We start from the raw sequence: 19513 nt of genomic DNA, 5'->3' as shown, positions 1-19513 counted from the left end.
GGACTGGGGGGGACTGGGAAGCACTAGGGTGAGACTGGGGGGGGCACTGGGTATACTGCGGGGGACTGGTGGGGGCACTGGGCATACTGGGGGGCACTGGGCATACTGGGGGGGCAATGAGCATTCTGGGAGGGACTGGGGGGGGGCACTGGGCATACTGGGGGGGCACTGGGCATACTGGGGGGGCTCCCAGCGTTGTCCCCAGCCTGAGCGTGATGGAGGAGGAGGAGGAGGAGAGGGGGGGGGGCAGCAGCGAGGAGCCCCCCCCGCAGCTGGACCAGGTGAGCCCCCCCCCCACGCCCCCCCAACACCAAGGGGGGGTTCTGGGTGCTCCCCCCCCCCTAAAAACCCCCCTAATTTTTGCCCCCCCCCCCCCCCAGGTCCCGGACCTCTTTGACTCCACCATCCTGGGAATCGAGGTGAGGGGGGGGGGCCCAAATGTTGCCCGCCCCCAAAATTTCCCCCCAACGCCCACCCCTTTTTTTTTTGTTTACCCCCCCTACTCACCCCTCCCCAAATTTGAGCCCCCCCACCTTAAAATTGCCTCCATTTCCACCCTCCCCCTCCAATTTTACCCCAATCCTTCCCCCAATTTTGCCCCCCCAAATTTGCCCCCCCATTTTCACTCTCACCCCTCCCAAAGTGCCCCCCCCAAATTGCCCCCCCCACCCCAAAATGCACTCCCCCAATTTCCATCTCCCCCTAAATCCTGCCCCCATTTTCACCCTCCCCCCTCCCCCAGCTCCCCCCCCTCAAATTTGAGGACCCCCCCCAAAAAAATTTGGACCCCCCCACAAAATTTGAGGACCCCCCAAAAAATCTGCCCCCCCAAAAAAAAACCAACCCCCCCCCAAATCCTGCCCCTGTTTTCACCCTCCCCCCTTTTACAGCCCCCCCCAAATTTGGGGACCCCCCCAAAAAACTTTGGGACCCCCTCCCAAAAGTCTGGGGACGCCCCTAAAAATTGGGGGACCCTCCCCAAAAATTGGGGGACCCCCCCAAATTGCTCCCCCCGCCATTTTTTGGGGGGGGGTTCTTTCCCCCAGGACTGAGCGTGGAGCCGCAGCCGGAAGGCGTCGTTTCTGGTTTTGCCTGTTTTTTGCTGTTCTGAGCCCAAAATGTTGGGGGTCCCGCCCCCCACCCCCCACCCCCGCACCCCGTTTGGTTCAATAAAGAGCGGGATTGGCAACGCGGCCTCAAAAAAGTTTAGTTTTGGGGGGGAGGGGGACAGGGGGGGTCTGGTCACAGTGGGTCCCCCGCCAATGTCCCCACCCCATCCCCGTGTCCCCCCCTCTTTGTCCTTGTTCCCCCCCATCCTTGTCCCGGTGTTCCCCCCATCCTTGTCCCCCCCCACAATGTCCCCACCCTGATGTCCTCGTCCCGATGTCCCCATCCCAGTGTCCCCATCCCCATGTGATCCCAGCGTCCTTGTCCCAATGTCCCCACCCTGATGTCCCCATCCCAATGTCCTTGTCCCTATGTCCTTATCCCAGTGTCCCCAACCCAATGTCATCCCGATGTCCCCATCCCAGTGTTCCCATGTCCCCATCCCAGTGTCCCCATCCTGATGTCATCCCGATGCCCTTGTCCTGATGTCCTTGTCCCCGTGTCCCCACCCTGATGTCCCCACCCTGTCGTGGTTTAACCTGGCCGGCAGCTAAACACCACGCAGCCGTTCGCTCAGCCTCCCCCCTCCCTCTCTGGGACGGGGGAGAGAAATGCAAAGTGAAGCCCGTGAGTTGAGATAAAGACAGTTTAATAAGACAGGAAAATAATAATAACAAAAATAACAATAACAATAAGAATAATACAATGGTGATAATAGGAAAGTAATAATCATATGTACAAACAAGTGATGCACAATGCAATTGCTCACCACTCGCTGACCGATGCCCAGCCTCACCCTGAGCAGTCCGGCCCCCTCCCCCCGGCTAGCCACCCCTATCTATTGTTTAGCATGACCCCAGATGGGATGGAATACGCCTTTGGCTAATTTGGGTCCCCTGTCCTGGCTCTGTCCCCTCCCAGCTCTTACTGCACCCCCAGCCTGCCCGTTGGCAGGACAGAGCAAAAGGCTGAGATGTCCTTGGCTTGGTGTAAGCACTGCTCTGCAACAATTAAAGCATCGGGGTGTTCTCAGCACTCTGCTCATCCCAAGCCAAAACACAGCATTCCACCAGCTCCTAGGAAGAAAATTAATTCTGTTCTAACTGAAACCAGGACACCTCTCCACCCCTTATTCCATACCATTTCTGTCATGCTCAGGTTACACTCTTTTCCATACATTCTAATTAGTCACCTGTAGTAGTCATGGTAGTGATAACATACAGTATTATATAATAATTCACGTGGTACAATTCAGTTCATGGGCTATTCTCACCCAGTATTAAATCTCCTTGAGGTACACCCCGGACCTCTCCGTTCTTTTGCATCACCCACCAAGTGTATCCAGGTCCCTGAGCGAAAACAATTCCACGAAGAGGTTTGCCTTTTCCTGAGGCAGGAGTAGCTCAGACTGTTTTACCCAGCGTATTTCTTACATGCCCTACAGGAACTTTATCCCCATCTACAGTACGTAACAGGTTGGATTGGGCAGGTCCAGCTTGGTTGGCAGATCCCCTAGTATTGACTAACCAGGTGGCCTTTGCCAAATGCGTATCCCAGTTTTTGAACGTCCCAGCGCCCATTGCTTTCAAGGTAGTCTTTAACAGGCCATTGTATCGTTCAACTTTCCCGGAGGCTGGTGCATGATAGGGGATGTGATACACCCATTCAATACCATGCTCTTTGGCCCAAGTGTCTATAAAGTTGTTTCGGAAGTGAGTCTCTGTTGCGTTAAAGGGGTGTAGCTGATTAACCGTTACGGGCCCGGTTGGGTTCAGAGTACTGAATCAGTCGGACGTTCACCAAAAACGCATTAACGGTCTGGGGGTCCGTTCGGACATTCACCAAAAACGTAATAACCGCCTGGGGGTCCACTCAGACATTAACCAAAAACGTATTAACCACCTGGGGGTCCGCTCAGACATTCACCAAAAATGCATTAACCGTCTGGGGGTCTGGTTAGATTCAGAACACTGAACTATCACGGATAACCACCCTCACCCTAGTTGCATTAATGAGAGCTATCACAATGCAATCAAGTATGGTTTATTAGAGCAACAGATAATCAGGTTCTTTTGGATTGCCGGCGATAGTGACTGTCTGCAAAAGCAAGCTAGTATGCATGAAATACACAGGTGTTCTAGGTGTTACAGGTGTTCTAGGTGTTAAAGATGTTACAGATGTGTTAGATGTTATAGATGTTACAAGTGTTATAGGTGTTGTAGGTGTTTTATAGGTGTTATAGGTGTTACAGATGTTACAGGTGTTATAGATGTTACAGGTGTTTACAGGTGTCACAGGTGCGCAGCCTAGAAATAAACGCGTTGAAAGGATCAAAGATTCTATAGGGATTTATAAGCAAATATTCAGATCTCAGCCAAAGGCGTCCCAATGGGGGGGGAAGAGAGGCTCAGCCCGTCGACTGATCCCAGGAATCAGGAGGTCCTAAGGATGTTGTATGTCCTCGGGATGGTATCTCCCCTGACGGTGGGATCTTCCCTAACATCCCCTCTCTCTCGGGCCAATTTATATTATTTTCTATCTTCTAGGTGGAGCTTGAGTGGCTCTAGTCAAGCATATCTTAGTTATGATTGGTGTAAAGTTTTCCTGTCTCCGTTTAAAGTAATAGGCTCCGAGAAATTCAGGGCGCATGCTCGGTGGGGGGTGGTCGCACCTTGGAGGCGGGTAGCTTTTGGGATGGAGGTGTGTTTTGGTATTATAATGATATTGTAATGAGCAAAAAGTACACTAGGGTACAGCATTTGTCAAAAGATGGCTTAGGGTGGCAAAAAGTGCAGCTTTGTGCACAAGAACAATCGAGGCCCCACCTGATTACAGAGCCTAGCCGTGGTGTCTCCACTCCACTCCACGCTCCGTGGTGTTCCTTAGAGCTAGCACACCAAGTTTCCCCAGCGCGATAGCATCTCAGGTTGGGAGCCTAGGGAACGCTCAGGTAATGCAGTTATGCCCTAGCCTGAAAGCCTCTTCAATGCTGTACCTTTTTCTTAAAAGCATGAATGTTAATTTTATTTTCCTAGTTACTTCAGGCATTTACACCACAGTCCCATTGTCTGACTCTATTCTTTCTGGGGTGCCATGTCGCCATAGGACTTGCTTTTCAAGGCCCAGGATGGTGTTCCGGGCGGTGGCATGAGGCACAGGATATGCTTCCAGCCATCCGGTGGTTGCTTCCACCATTGTAAGTACGTGGCGCTTGCCATTGCGAGATTGAGGGAGTGTGATGTAATCAATCTGCCAGGCCTCTCCGTATTTATATTTCAGCCATCGTCCTCCATACCAAAGAGGCTTTGACCGTTTGGCTTGCTTGATTGCAGCACATGTTTCACAGTCATGAATAACCTGTGCTAGAGCGTCCATGGTCAGGTCCACCCCTCGATCACGAGCCCATCTGTATGTTGCATCTCTACCTTGATGGCCTGAGGTGTCATGGGCCCAGCGGGCTATAAATAATTCACCTTTATGCTGCCAATCCAGGTCCACCTGAGCTACTTCAATCTTAGCAGCCTGATCCACCTGCTGGTTGTTTTGATGTTCTTCAGTAGCCCGATTCTTGGGCACATGAGCATCTACGTGGCGTACTTTCACAGCCAGGTTCTCTACCCGAGCAGCAGTATCTTGCCACAATGCAGCAGCCCAGATGGGTTTGCCCCTGTGCTGCCAGTTGTTTTGCTTCCATTGCTGTAACCATCCCCACAGGGCATTTGCTACCATCCATGAATCGGTGTAGAGATAGAGAACTGGCCATTTTTCTCGTTCAGCAATGTCTAAAGCCAGCTGAATGGCTTTCACTTCTGCAAACTGACTCAATTCACCTTCTCCCTCAGCAGCTTCTGCAACTCGTCGCGTAGGACTCCATACAGCAGCCTTCCATCTCCGATGCTTCCCCACAATACGACAGGACCCATCAGTGAACAGGGCATATTTCTTCTCATTCTCTGGTAACTGGTTGTACAGTGGGGCTTCTTCAGCACGACACACCTCCTCCTCTGATGATATCCCAAAGTATTTGCCTTCTGGCCAGTCCATGATCACTTCCAATATTCCTGGGCGACTGGGCTTTCCTATTCGAGCCCGCTGAGTAATCAGTGCAACCCACTTGCTCCATGTAGCATCAGTTGCATGATGCGTAGAGGGGACCCTTCCCTTGAACATCCAGCCTAGTACTGGCAATCGGGGTGCTAGGAGGAGCTGCGCTTCAGTACCGACCACCTCCGAAGCAGATCGAACTCCTTCATATGCTGCCAATATCTCCTTTTCAGTTGGAGTATAGCGGGCCTCAGATCCTCTGTATCCCCGACTCCAAAACCCCAGGGGCCGACCTCGAGTTTCCCCAGGTTCTTTCTGCCAGAGGCTCCAGGTGGGGCCGTTCTCCCCGGCTGCAGTGTAGAGCACGTTCTTTACATCTGGTCCTGTTCGAACTGGCCCAAGGGCTACTGCATGGACTATTTCCTGCTTGATTTGTTCAAAGGCTTGTCGTTGCTCAGGGCCCCATTCAAACTCATTCTTCTTAGGGGTTACTTGGTAGAGCGGGTTTACAATCAGACTGTAATTTGGGATGTGCATTCTCCAAAACCCCACAACACCTAGGAAAGTCTGTGTTTCTTTTTTGTTAGTTGGTGGAGACATAGCTGTTATTTTGTTGATCACATCCATTGGGATTTGACGACGTCCATCTTGCCATTTTATTCCTAGAAACTGGATCTCTCGTGCAGGTCCTTTGACTTTATTTTGTTTTATGGCAAAACCGGCTTTCAGAAGGATTTGGACTATTTTCTTCCCTTTCTCGAAAACTTCCTCTGCTGTGTCACCCCACACAATAATGTCATCGATGTACTGCAGGTGTTCAGGAGCTTCCCCCTGCTCTAGCGCAGACTGGATCAGCCCATGGCAAATGGTAGGGCTGTGTTTCCACCCCTGGGGCAGCCGATTCCAAGTATATTGGACTCCCCTCCAAGTGAAGGCAAATTGTGGCCTGCACTCTGCTGCTAGAGGGATGGAGAAAAATGCATTAGCGATATCAATTGTGGCGTACCACTTGGCTGCCTTCGACTCAAGTTCGTACTGAAGTTCCAGCATGTCCGGCACTGCAGCACTCAGTGGTGGCGTGACTTCGTTCAGGCCGCGATAGTCCACTGTTAGTCTCCACTCGCCATCAGACTTTCGCACTGGCCATATGGGACGATTGAAAGGTGAATGGGTCTTGCTGATCACTCCTTGGCTCTCCAATTGACGAATTAGCTTATGGATGGGAATCAGGGAGTCTCGGTTAGTGCGATATTGCCGCCGGTGCACAGTTGTGGTAGCGATTGGCACTTGCTGTTCTTCGACCCTCAGCAACCCCACAACAGAGGGGTCCTCTGAGAGACCAGGCAAGGTAGATAATTGTTTAATGCCCTCTGTCTCTAAGGCAGCTATACCAAAAGCCCACCGGAACCCTTTTGGGTCCTTGCAATATCCTCTTCTAAGATAGTCTATGCCAAGGATACATGGAGCATCCGGGCCAGTCACAATGCGGTGCTTTTCCCACTCATTCCCAGTCAGACTTGCTTCAGCCTCCAATACAGTTAACTGCTGAGATCCCCCTGTCACTCCACAAATATAGATGGGCTCTGGTCCTTTATAGCTTGATGGCATTATAGTACATTGTGCACCGGTGTCTACTAAAGCCTTATACTTCTGTGCGTGTGACGTGCCAGGCCATCGAATCCACACAGTCCAATAAACTCGATTGTCCCTTTCCTCCCCCTGGCTGGAGGCAGGGCCCCCCTAATCCTGGTCAGAATCTTCTTCGTTTCTGTGTTTGAAGGACTGTCTGCTGGAAGTTGGAGCAGCAAACTTTTCAGAGAATCCTTTTTTCCTGATTGTTTTCTTTTGCAACTCACGTACCCATGCCTCTAGGGTTGCGGTAGATTTTCCATCCCATTTTCTCATGTCCTCTCCATGGTCTCGTAAGTAAAACCACAGGGTGGCATGGGGTGAGTACCCACCATATCGTCTTCCTTGTGTAGATGAACGCCTACCCCTGATAGCTGAGACACTGCTCTGTACAGGTACAGAGGAGAATAATCTCTCTTCAAGTTGGTGAAACTTTTCAGAAAGTTTCTCCCAGGTGTTCTCTTTCGGTCATTGGACACCGATTGGTTCAGGTGGGGAGGAAGATAGATTCTCTTCAAGTTGGTGAACCTTTTCAGAAAGTTTCTCCACAGCTGAGACGCAGGCCTGTAAGGAAGAGGAGAGACTTTCTTCGTACTGCCGCAGTTGTTTAGCCACTTCATCCACTGTGGGTTCCTCATCCTCTTTCCAGGCCATTATTGCCAATGAGCTGCCATATGATGATGGTGCACTCCGTACAAACTTCCGCCACATGGGTCATGTACACCTGACTTCATCTGGGTCTTTGGATGTTTGTCTGAGGTCTGGATCCTCATAAATCACTTCCCGTACGGCTAATTCCCTCAGGTACTGGATTCCCTTCTCCATAGTGGTCCACTTGCCTGGTAGACATAAAAGTTCTTCCTTGAAGGGATACCTTTCCCTCACAGCTGAGAGGAGACGCCTCCAGAGGCTGGTGGATTGTGCTCCATCTGCAATTGCTTTGTCAATGCCGGCGTCTCGAGAAAGGGATCCCAGCCGCTTGGCTTCCCTGCCATCTAATTCCACACAATTGGCTCCAGAGTCCCAGCACCGGAGCAGCCAGGTGACAAGCTGCTCACCTATACAACGACCAAAATCTTTTCGCACATCTCGTAACTCACGCTCGTTTAGGCTTCGGGTAGTTACTGTTGACTTTTCGGCATCCTCATCTTCCTCCTCCTGAATCCTTGATGACCCAGCGTCGTCGTCGTCTCCGTCATCTCTATACCTAGATTTGGCAGAAGACTCTCTGCGTTCTAAACGACCTGAATCTCTATACCATTTTTTCACCTTCTCTACAGGGGCAGCTTGCACTGCTACCGCTCGTTTCTCTGACCCTGTTACAGGGTCTGCCACAGGGGTTGGAATACCCTCTGCAGGGTCAACTTGCACTGCTACCGCTCATTTCTCTGACACAGCCACAGGAGCTGGAGCGGCTGCAGGAACTGGAGTTGGAGCGGCTGCAGAGTCCACCGTAGGGGTCACAGTGGCCGTTGGATCTGTCACAGGGCTTGGAGTGGCCGCAGGGTCTGTCACTAAGTTGATAGCAGTATCAATGGCAGCTCGATAGGCATGAGCCAGGCCCCAGCACGTTACAATGATTTGTGTTACTTTGGAACTGCCAGAATCATGGCACCTTTTTTTCAAGCATTCTGCCAGTTTTTGAGGATTTTGCAGTTGTTCAGGGGTGAATTTCCAAAACACTGGAGGTGCCAACTGCTCTAGATGCCTGCCCACATCCTCCCATCCTCCCTGCCACCCACAACTATACTGCCTCCGGGCAGATCTCCGGATGAGCTTCCTAAGAAGTTGTTTAACTTTAAGCAGAATCTGAAGTGCATTCAGGAGGCAGAACAACAAGACTATGGTGGTCTGAGTATCCCAAGGATATTCAATATCTTGGAGAGCTATTGTGACAAGCTCGGGGGATAAGAGGGTGGTGAAGGAGGAAGGCAGAGTGATCCAGGAGGATACAGGGGTGGTGAAGGAGAAAGGGAGAGTAATCAAGTAAGAAAAAATATCCTCCCCTTTCCCCTCCACAGATTGACTCCCTAATGGAAAAAAACAATAGGTATGTGCAGTTCTGGGCACCACAGTATAAAAAGGACATGAAACTGTTAGAGAGTGTCCAGAGGAGGGCTACGAAGATGGTGAAAGGCCTGGAGGGGAAGACGTACGAGGAACGGCTGAGGGCACTGGGCCTGTTCAGCCTGGAGAAGAGGAGGCTGAGGGGAGACCTCATCGCAGTCTACAACTTCCTCGTAAGGGGGTTGTTATAAGCTCCCTCTTAATTAATTTTTCAGAGAGCATTGCTTTAATAATAGAAAGGAATTTATTGAGTAAGCAACAGCAAGCAAAACAGCGCTGGGCGGCCGGGGAGTCTCGGCTCCACCAACGGCGCGCACCTCACCCCCCCCCAGGGTCCCTTTTTATATCTTGGTGATTTCAGGATTACGCAGCACGTCCGGGTATGTTCTGCGACTGCGCGCACTGTTGCTAGGGGGTCGTCTCTGTCCCTCTGGTGGTCGTGAAGATGAAGGGGCCGTAGTCTTCCTCGGCGTTGTGGTTCAACTTCTTTCTTTATTTGGTCATGTTGGCCCAGCGTGAGACAGGAAGGCAGGGTGTTGATACACTAGTTTAACAACTTATCAGAAAATGGTTACATGAACTTTGCAGCTGTGTTTTCTGAACAAAAGAGGCTACTGAGATGCAGAAGGAGGGAAGGGGAGAGGATTCTTTTTTTGTTACATTAAGCAATGGAATTTTCATAGTGTCTAGCTAAGCATTATACAGCTCCTTACTTCAGCAGGAAACCTTCGCAACACCTGCTCCTCAAATAAAACTCTTTGTTTTATAATACAAAGGACAATGAACAAACATCTATGGTGTATGTATTACAGGGGTGTCGAGAGGCAGGAGACCTTTTCTCCATTAACAGCAGTGACAGGACCCGCGGGAACGCGGGTAAGCTGAGGCAGGGGAAATTTAGGCTTGACATCAGGAGGGGGTTCTTCACAGAGAGGGTGGTTGCACACTGGAACAGGCTCCCCAGGGAAGTGGTCACTGCACCGAGCCTGTCTGAATATAAGAAGAGATTGGACTGGGCACTTAGTCACATGGTCGGAACTTTTGGGTAGACCTATGCGGTGTCAAGAGTTGGACTTGATGATCCTTAAGGGTCCCTTCCAACTCAGGATATTCTATGATTCTACGATTCTATGACGTCACAGTGGTGACAAGATGGCTGCCTCACAGAGGTGATAAAACGGCAACAGTGCACAAAACTAAAGTATCAGGGACACAAGGGACAAAATGCTGCAGTCACAAAAGGGACAAAATGGAGGGGACGCAAAGGGATGAAGTGGTGGGGATGCAAGGGGACAAGATGGCAGCGTCACACTGGTGACAAGATGGCCGCCTCACAGAGGAGACAAGATGGCGGCATCCCCACACCACCACACATCCCCCAGTACCTCGCTGAAGGTCTCGGTCAGCCGCTGGATGATCTCGGTGTTCTGCTGCTCCCGCAGCATGGCCAGCGTCACCGTGCCTGCCGGGAGGGGACACGGCGGGTGACGGGGACGTCCCCCGGGGGGGTGACAGGGGGACGGGGAGCGGGGCGGCCGCACCTCGGCAGCCGCAGGAGCGGACGATGAAGTTGACGAGCTCCAGGAAGGCCGGCTCCCGGTCCCGCTTGTAGCCCTGCAACCACTCGTCCACCGCCACCTGCGGGCACAGTGACACGTGGTGACACGTGGTGACACGTGGTGACACGTGGTAACATGTGGTGACACATGGTGGCACCTGGTGGCACACGGTGGCACACGGGGGGGGGGGGGGGGCTGGGGTGGGGAGAGCCCCCCTCACGTGACCCCGGGGGGGGCTTGGGACCACCCCCAGTGTGATCCCAGGGAGGAATTGAAGGGCCTTGAGGGGCCTTGGGACCCCCCCAAATGGCCCTGGGGGGGGCTCTGGGGACCTAAGACCCCCCCCAAATGGTCCCGGGAGGGGGTCAGGGGTCCTGGGACCCCCCCAAATTGTTCAGGGGGGGATTTGGGGCCTTGGGATCCCCCCAAAATGGCCCCGGAGGGGCTTTAGGCCCCCTCCATGTGACCCCGGGGGGGCTTTGGGGCCTTAAGGCCCCCCCCAAATGGCCCCGGGGGGAGCTCTGGGGACCTGGGACTACCCCCAAATGGTCCTGGGAGGGGGTCGGGGGTCCTGGGACCCCCCCAAATTGTTCGGGGGGGGATTTGGTGCCTTGGGATCCCCCCAAAATGGCCCTGGCATGGCTTTAGGCCCCCTCCACTTGACCCCGGGGGGGCTTTGGGGCCTTAAGGCCCCCCCCAAATGGCCCCGGGGGGGGGTTGCGGGGCCTTGGGACCCCCCCAAATTGTTCAGAGGGGGCTTTGGGGCCTTGGGACCCCCCCAAAAGGCCCCGGGGGGGGGATTGGGTGTCTTGCCCCCCCCCCCCCCGTTTCTCAAGGGCGTTTTGGGGCCTTGGCACCCTCCCCATATGACCCTCGGGGATTTTATAGGGCTTTGGGACCCCCCCCACGCGTCTTTGAGGTGGGTTGGGGTGTTGGGACCCCCCCAGTGTGACCCCAGCCAGTGGTTGAGAGCCTTGGGACCCCTCCCCGAAATGGCCCCGGGGAGGGGGGGGATTGCGGCCTTGGGACCCCCCCCAAGTGACCTTGAGGGGCTCTGGCCCCCCCCCCAGTGTGACTCTGGGGGGCTTTGGGCCCCCCCCCGTGTAACCCTACGGGGTCCTTGGGGTCTTGGGACCCCCCAACCCCAAGTGACCCTGGGGGGGTTTGCCCCCCCCAATATTACTCTGGGGGATCTCGGGACCCCCCACATGTAACCTCAGGGGGTGTTTGGGGGCTCAGGACCCCTCCAAACGACTCATGGGGGGTGTTTGCCCCCCCACGTCCCCATTCTGCAGGACCTGAGGGGGGCCTTCCCCAAAAGGGGGGGCCCCCAACGCCCCCCCAACCTCTGTCCCCCCCCCCAGCGCTGCTGTCACCAGGTCATCAAGGGGCCCAGCTCGTCCCCAGGACCCGCCCCCCAGCTCCCCCCCCAGGACGTGAGTTTTTTTTTGTTTTTTTTTTTTTTTTTTTTTTTGGGGGGGGAGGTGACAACAGCCCCCCATTGCTGTCCCCACTGTCCCCGCAGAGCCACCAGCAGCAGTGACAATGACAACGACTCCGGCAGCGACTTGGAGGCCTCCCTGCAGCAGAACCGGGGGGCTCGGGGGGGGGCCCAGCACCCGCCTCTGCCCTGTACGTGTCCCCTTTGTCCCCCCCCCCGTCCCCAAAGCCGTGCCCTCCCTTGTCACCCCCGTGTCACCTCCGCAGGTCCCCAAACGTCCCCGGAGGGAGCCCAGCGAGGACAGGAGCAGCCCGGAGGAGAACGTCCTCTACCAGGCCGTCATGGAGGGCAGGGTGGCCATCGAGGTGACACGGGGACAGGGGGGGACACGGGGGGGACATGGGGACATGTTGGGGGGCACAGGGACACACAGGGATAAAGGGACACGCGAGCAAAACCAGCTCCCAAAGGGACACGGGGACGTGTCCACCTTGGGAAGGGGACATGGGGGGGGGGGGGGGGGGGCATTTGCTCAAATGTGGCGCCACCACATGTCACTACGTGCCACCACGAGCCACCACATGTCACCACATGTCACCACGAGCCACCACATGCCACCACGAGCCACAACATACCTCCACGTGCCACCACACGTCACCACGTGCCACCACACGCCATGTCCCACCACATGACACCATGTTCCACCACATGTCACCACGTTCCACCACAGGCCACCACATGTCACCACGTGTCACCACGTGTCACTGTGCCCACAGGTGGCGGTGGACGAGTGGCTGCAGGGCTACAAGCGGGACCGGGAGCCGGCCTTCCTGGAGCTCGTCAACTTCATCGTCCGCTCCTGCGGCTGCCGAGGTGCGGCCGCCCCGCTCCCCGTCCCCCTGTCACCCCCCCGGGGGACGTCCCCGTCACCCGCCGTGTCCCCTCCCGGCAGGCACGGTGACGCTGGCCATGCTGCGGGAGCAGCAGAACACCGAGATCATCCAGCGGCTGACCGAGACCTTCAGCGAGGTACTGGGGGATGTGTGGTGGTGTGGGGATGCCGCCATCTTGTCTCCTCTGTGAGGCGGCCATCTTGTCTCCTCTGTGAGGCGGCCTTCTTGTCACCAGTGTGACGCTGCCATTTTGTCCCCTTGCGTCCCCGCCACTTCATCCCTTTGCGTCCCCTCCATTTTGTCCCTTTTGTGACTGCAGCATTTTGTCCCTTGTGTCCCTGATACTTTAGTTTTGTGCACTGTTGCCGTTTTATCACCTCTGTGATGCAGCCATCTTGTCACCACTGTGACGTCATAGAATCATAGAATCATAGAATCATAGAATCATAGAATCATAGAATATCCTGAGTTGGAAGGGACCCTTAAGGATCATCAAGTCCAACTCTTGACACCGCATAGGTCTACCCAAAAGTTCCGACCATGTGACTAAGTGCCCAGTCCAATCTCTTCTTATATTCAGACAGGCTCGGTGCAGTGACCACTTCCCTGGGGAGCCTGTTCCAGTGTGCAACCACCCTCTCTGTGAAGAACCCCCTCCTGATGTCAAGCCTAAATTTCCCCTGCCTCAGCTTACCCGCGTTCCCGCGGGTCCTGTCACTGCTGTTAATGGAGAAAAGGTCTCCTGCCTCTCGACACCCCCTTACGAGGAAGTTGTAGACTGCGATGAGGTCTCCCCTCAGCCTCCTCTTCTCCAGGCTGAACAGGCCCAGTGCCCTCAGCCGTTCCTCGTACGTCTTCCCCTCCAGGCCTTTCACCATCTTCGTAGCCCTCCTCTGGACACTCTCCAACAGTTTCATGTCCTTTTTATACTGTGGTGCCCAGAACTGCACACAGTACTCGAGGTGAGGCCGCACCAGCGCAGAGTAGAGCGGGACAATCACCTCCCTCGACCTACTAGCAATGCTTGATGCACCCCAGGACACAGTTGGCCCTCCTGGCTGCCAGGGCACACTGCTGCCTCATATTCAACTTGCTGTCTACCACGACCCCCAGATCCCTCTCTGCGGGGCTGCTCTCCAGCGTCTCATCGCCCAGTCTGTACGTGCAGCCGGGGTTTCCCCGTCCCAGGTGCAGGACCCGGCAGTTGCTCTTCTTGAACTTCATGCGGTTGGTGATCGCCCAGCTCTCCAACCTATCCAGATCCCTCTGCGAGGCCTTTCCACCCTCAACAGAGTCCACAACTCCTCCAAGTTTGGTGTCATCGGCAAACTTGCTCAAAATACCTTCTATTCCTACATCCAGATCGTTTATAAAAATATTGAAAAGTACCGGCCCTAAAATGGAGCCTTGAGGGACCCCACTGGTGACCGCCCGCCAGCCTGACGCAGCGCCATTCACCATAACCCTTTGGGCCCTGCCCGTTAGCCAATTGCTCACCCATCGTATGATGTTTTTATTTAGCTGTATGGTGGACATTTTGTCCAGTAGGATCCTATGGGAAACCGTGTCAAAAGCCTTGCTGAAGTCCAAAAAAATCGCATCAGCTGGTTTCCCTTGGTCCACCATACGGGTGATCTTATCATAAAAGGCAATCAGGTTAGTTAGGCAGGACCTACCTTTCACAAACCCATGCTGGCTGGCACCAATGACTGCTCTGTCCCCCAGGTGCGCCTCAATAAGTTCGAGAACCATCTTCTCCATGATTTTACCAGGCACTGACGTGAGACTGACAGGCCTGTAATTGCTAGGGTCTTCTTTCTGACCCTTCTTGAAAATCGGCACAACATTTGCCAGCTTCCAGTCTACCGGGACCTCTCCAGATTCCCAGGATCGTTGAAAAATAATTGAGAGAGGTTCCGCGATGACGTCCGCCAGCTCTTTCAGCACCCGGGGATGAATCCCATCCGGACCCATGGACTTGTAGGGATCCAGGTGGAGTAGCAAATCCCGCACACGTTCAGGGTCGGTTGGGAGTTTGTCATTGTCACTTAGGGGGGTTAGTGTCCCCAAGGGGGGGTTATTGTTACCTGGGGGGGGGGGTCAGTGTCACCTTGGGGTGCTCATTGTCACTCTGGGGGGGGGGGTTATTGTCACTTGGGGGGCTCATTGTCCCTAAGGGGGTGTCTCAGTGTCCCCTTTGGGGGGTCGCTGTCACCTGGGGGGGGTCAGTGCCACATGATGGGGTATCAGTGACCCCGGGGGGATGTCATTGTCCCCCGGGGGGGTGTCATTGTCCCAGGCGGGGTCATTGTCGGCATTGTCACCTGTGTCCCCCCCAGGCGCCCCCCAAGGGGAGGCGCCGGTGACGGAGCAGCGCTCGCGGCTCAGCCTCTGCCTGGCCCCCATCCTGCCCCGGCTGCTGGCCAAGGTGAGGGGACCCCGGGGGGGCCTCGGGGACATTTTTTTGGGGGGGGGACACCCGGGTGACCCCCCCCGTCACCCCTTGTGACCCCCCCAAAAAGTTTTTGGCGGACGAGGAGAAGGTGACGCCGCTGCTGGAGGTGCTGAGCTGCTTCGAGCTCAGCGTCTACTGCACCGCGCGGCTGGAGAGGGTGAGCGCAGGCCCTATAGGGTCAGCCGGCCCTATAGGGTCACCTGACCCCAATCCTATAGGGTCAGCTGGTCCTTTAGGGTCCCCTGGTCCTTTTAGGGCCACCTGGCCCCAATCCTATAGGGTCAGCTGGTCCCAACCCTATAGGGTCACTCAGTGCTATAGGATCACCTGGTCCCTACAGGGTCACCTGGTCCTATAGGGTCACCCTGTCCTTATAGGGTCACCTGGTCCTTAGAGGGTCACCGGGCCCCAATCCTTGGGGGGGGATTTTGGGGAGATTTGGGGTCCCCGGGGGGGGGATTTGGGGTTCCTGGGGGGGATTTGGGGGGGATTTGGGGTTCCTGGAGGGGGATTTGGGGTCCTTGTATGGGGATATGGGGTTCCTGGGGAGGGGGTTGGGTCCTGGGGGGGATTTGGGGTGCAGGGGGGGATTTGGGGTTCTTGGAGGAAAATTTGGGGGCCCTGGGGGGGTGGATTTGGGGTCCCCCTAATTTTTGCCCCCCCCCCAGGCTGACCCACCTGCAGCAGAGCTGCCAGCAGCTGGGGATGACCCCCCCAGAGCGGTCCCCGTGGCCCCCCCTGGCCGCCTACCACCGCTCCCTGCAACCCCCTGAGTCCCCCCAAGGTGACGGGGGGCGCAGCACCCCCCCAGAACCCCCCCATTGTGCCCCCTCACAATTTCCCCCTCCCTTGTCCCCGTGTCCCCCCCCTTGTCCCTGCACTCCCCCCCCAAGGGAGGGAGGTGACAAATTGGGGGGGTCCTTGGGGACAAACCCTGTGTGTGGGGGGGTCTCACATTGTCCCCCCCCACTTTTGTGCCACCCCCCCCCCCCAGAGACCTGGCAGGGCCCCAGCCCCCCCCTCAGCCCGGCGCTCACCTCCACGGTGCTGCGGGCCCCCCCAGCCCCCCCTGCGACCTCCGCGTTCCCGGCCCCAGCAGGTGAGTTTGGGGGGGGGGGGCACCCTCAAAATGGGCTGGGGGGGGCAATGGGGGGAACTGGGAGGTACTGGGAGGGCACTGGGATGGGATAGGGGGGGCACTGGGCATACTGGGGGGCACTGGGGGGGGTTATTGGGCATACTGGGAGGGACTGGGGGGGGGCACTGGGCATACTGGGAGGCACTGGGCATACTGGGGGGGCTCCCAGATTCGTCCCCACATTAAGTGTGGTGGAGGAGGAAAAGGAGGAGGAGGAGGAAGAGGAGGAGGAGGGGGGGGGGGGGGCAGCAGCGAGGAGCCCCCCCCGCAGCTGGACCAGGTGAGCCCCCCCCCCACGGCCCCCCCAGCACCAAGGGGGGGGTCCTGGGTGCTTCCCCCCCCCCCAGGTCCGGGACCTCTTTGACTCCACCATCCTGGGAATCGAGGTGAGGGGGGGGGGCGAAATGTTGCCTCCCCCCCCCAAATTTCCCCCCAACGCCCCCCCCTTTTTTTTTGTTTACCCCCCCTACTTCCCCCCTCCCCAAATTTGGGCCCCCCCACCCCAAAATTGCCTCCATTTCCACCCTCCCCCCCCAAATACCCCCTCTAATTTTACCCCTATCCCCCCCCAATTTTGCTCCCCCCCAAAATTTGCCCCCCCCCAAATGCACCCCCCCTATTTCCACCTCCCCCCAAATCCTGCCCCCATTTTCACCCTCCCCCGTTTCCTAGCTCCCCCCCCCAAATTTGAGGACCCCCCCTCAAAAAAAAAAATATGGACACCCCCACAAAATTTGAGGACCCCCCAAAAAATCTGCCCCGCCCCCAAACTTCCCCCCCTCCCCCCAAATCCTGCCCTCATTTTCACCCTCCGCCCTCTTACAGCCCCCCCCAAATTTGGGGACCCCCCCAAAAAACTTTGGGACTGTCCCCAAAGTATGGGGACCCCCCTAAAAATTGGGGGCCCCCCCCCCAAATTGCCCCCCCCCATTTTTGGGGGGGTTTCTCTCCCCCAGGACTGAATGCGGAGCCACAGCCGGAAGGCGTCGTTTCTGGTTTTGCCTGTTTTTTGCCGTTCTGAGCCCAAAATGTTGGGGGTCCCGCCCCCCATCCCCACCCCCACACCCCGTTTGGTTCAATAAAGAGCGGGATTGGCAACGCGGCCTCAAAAAAGTTTAGTTTTTGGGAGGGGGGGGGAGGACAGGGGGGGTCTGGTCACAGTGGGTCCCCCGCCGATGTCCCCACCCCATCCCCGTGTCCCCCCCTCTTTGTCCTTGTCCCCCCCATCCTTGTGCCCCCCCCCAATGTCCCTGTCCTCGATGTCCCCATTGGGGTTGTCCCCATCCCACTGTCCCCACCCCAATGTCCTCGTCCTGATGTCCCCTCCCCGATGTCCCCATCCCACTGTCCCCATCCCGATGTGATCCCAGTGTCCTTGTCCCAATGTCCCCATCCCAACGTCACCCTGCTGTCCCCATCCCGATGTCCTTGTCCCCGTGTTCCCGTCCCACTGTCCCTGTCCCAATGTCCCCACCCCGATGTCCTTGTTCTGATGCCCCCGTGTCCCCATCCCGCTGTCCCCACCCTGATGTCCTTGTCCCCGTGTCCTCATCCCAGTGTCCCCATTACCAATGTCCTTGTCCCCCTGTCCCCGTGTCCCCGTCCTGATGTCCTTGTCCTGATGGGGATCATGGGGATGGGGTCACCCTAACTGGGGACATCTTGGGGACATTGTGGGGATGGGGTCACCCCAATGGGGGACATTTGGGGACACTTTGGGGACATTTGGGGGACATTTGGGGCCACCCCCCTGCTGTCACCTCCCCAGCTGCTCCCACTCCACGCTGGGGACACTTTGGGGACATTTTGGGGATGGGGTCACCCCAATGGGGGACATTTTGGGGACACAGGGATGGTGTAACCCCACACAGGGACATTTGGGGCCATTTGGGGCCATTTGGGGCCACCCCCCCGCATCACCTCCCCAGCTGCTCCCACTCCAGGCTGGGGGCACTTTGGGGACATTTTGAGGATGGGGTCACCCCACTTGGGGACATTTGGAGACACTTTGGGGATGGGGTCACCCCAATTAGGGACATTTTGGGGACACAGGGACAGGACCACCCTAACTGGGAACATTCTGGGGATGGGGTCACCCCACTTGGGGACATTTGGAGACACTTTGGGGATGGGGTCACCCCAATTAGGGACATTTTGGGGACACAGGGACAGGACCACCCTAACTGGGAACATTCTGGGGATGGGGTCACCCCATTGGGGACACTTTGGGGACATTTGGGGCCACCCCCCCGCGTCACCTCCCCAGCTGCTCCCACTCCATGCTGGGGACACTTTGGGGACATTTTGGGGACAGGGTCACCCCAATTAGGGACACTTCGGGGACATTTTGGGGATGGGGTCACCCTATTTGGGGACATCTTGGGGACATGGGGAAAGGGTGACCCCAACTGGGGACATTTTTGGGAGACTCTGGGGATGGGGTCACCCCAATTGGGGACATTATGGGGACACAGGGACGGGGTTACCCCAACTGGGAACATTCTGGGGACGGGGTCACCCTAATTGGGGACATTTTGGGGACATTTGGGGACATGGGGAAAGAGTGACCCCAACTGGGGACATTTTTGGGACATTCTGGGGATGGGGTCACCCCAATTAGGGACATTTTGGGGACATGGGGAGGGGGTCACCCCAACTGGGGACATTCTGGGGATGGGGCTCACCCCAATTAGGGACATTTTGGGGACATTTGGGGATGGGGTCACCCTAATTAGGGACACTTTGGGGACATTTGGGGACATTGTGGGGACATTGTGGGAATGGGGTCACCCCAATTAGGGATGGGGACATTTTGGTGATGGGGTCACCCTAACTAGGGACATTTTGGGGACACAGGGACAGGACCACCCTAACTGGGAACATTCTGGGGATGGGGTCATCCCACTTGGGGACACTTTGGGGACATTTGTGGATGGGGTCACCCCAATGGGGACATTTTGGGGACACAGGGATGGGGTCACCCCACTTGGGGACATTTGGGGACATTGTGGGGGACACTTTGGGGATGGGGTCACCCCAATGGGGGACACTTGGGGGACATTTGGGGACATGTCCCTCGCCGTGTCACCTCCCCAGCTGCTCCCACTCCACACTTGGGACGTTTTGGGGACATGGGGATGAGGTCACCCCAACTGGGGACATTTTGGGGATGGGGTCAAC

At 56.2% G+C, this 19513-nt stretch overlaps 2 protein-coding genes and 1 long non-coding RNA gene across 3 annotated transcripts in view; 2 read left to right on the top strand and 1 right to left on the bottom strand.

Annotated features, from left to right (window-relative positions):
- LOC140001099 (cohesin subunit SA-3-like) overlaps positions 1-19513 on the bottom strand; it is a 69276-nt gene that overhangs the window by 40242 nt on the left and 9521 nt on the right. The gene's annotated exons all lie outside the window — the stretch shown is intronic.
- Positions 191-1181, top strand: LOC140001100 (uncharacterized). The gene is made up of 3 exons (XR_011806246.1): positions 191-281; positions 381-419; positions 1047-1181. It is a non-coding gene; the product is annotated as an uncharacterized lncRNA (long non-coding RNA).
- Positions 10170-13266, top strand: LOC113840495 (cohesin subunit scc-3-like). The gene is made up of 5 exons (XM_027447235.3): positions 10170-10331; positions 12114-12212; positions 12624-12720; positions 12800-12876; positions 13060-13266. Exons 1-5 carry the CDS (start codon positions 10170-10172, stop codon positions 13123-13125), a joined length of 501 nt encoding a protein of 166 aa, XP_027303036.2. The 3' UTR covers positions 13126-13266.

Source organism: Anas platyrhynchos, chromosome 37, assembly GCF_047663525.1.
Source record: "Anas platyrhynchos isolate ZD024472 breed Pekin duck chromosome 37, IASCAAS_PekinDuck_T2T, whole genome shotgun sequence".
NCBI classification, from domain to species: domain Eukaryota; kingdom Metazoa; phylum Chordata; class Aves; order Anseriformes; family Anatidae; genus Anas; species Anas platyrhynchos.
This window is presented reverse-complemented; position numbering and strand designations above follow the sequence as displayed.

What these genes read in the sequence shown, in the direction of transcription:
- LOC113840495 (XM_027447235.3), top strand. Translation starts at nt 10,170, where the DNA reads ATGGCCGCCTCACAGAGGAGACAAGATGGCGGCATCCCCACACCACCA. An exon ending in CCGCTCCTGCGGCTGCCGAG is followed by an intron (nt 12,721 to 12,799) that starts GTGCGGCCGCCC and finishes CCCTCCCGGCAG; the next exon opens with GCACGGTGACGCTGGCCATG. An exon ending in TGACCGAGACCTTCAGCGAG is followed by an intron (nt 12,877 to 13,059) that starts GTACTGGGGGAT and finishes TTGTGACTGCAG; the next exon opens with CATTTTGTCCCTTGTGTCCC.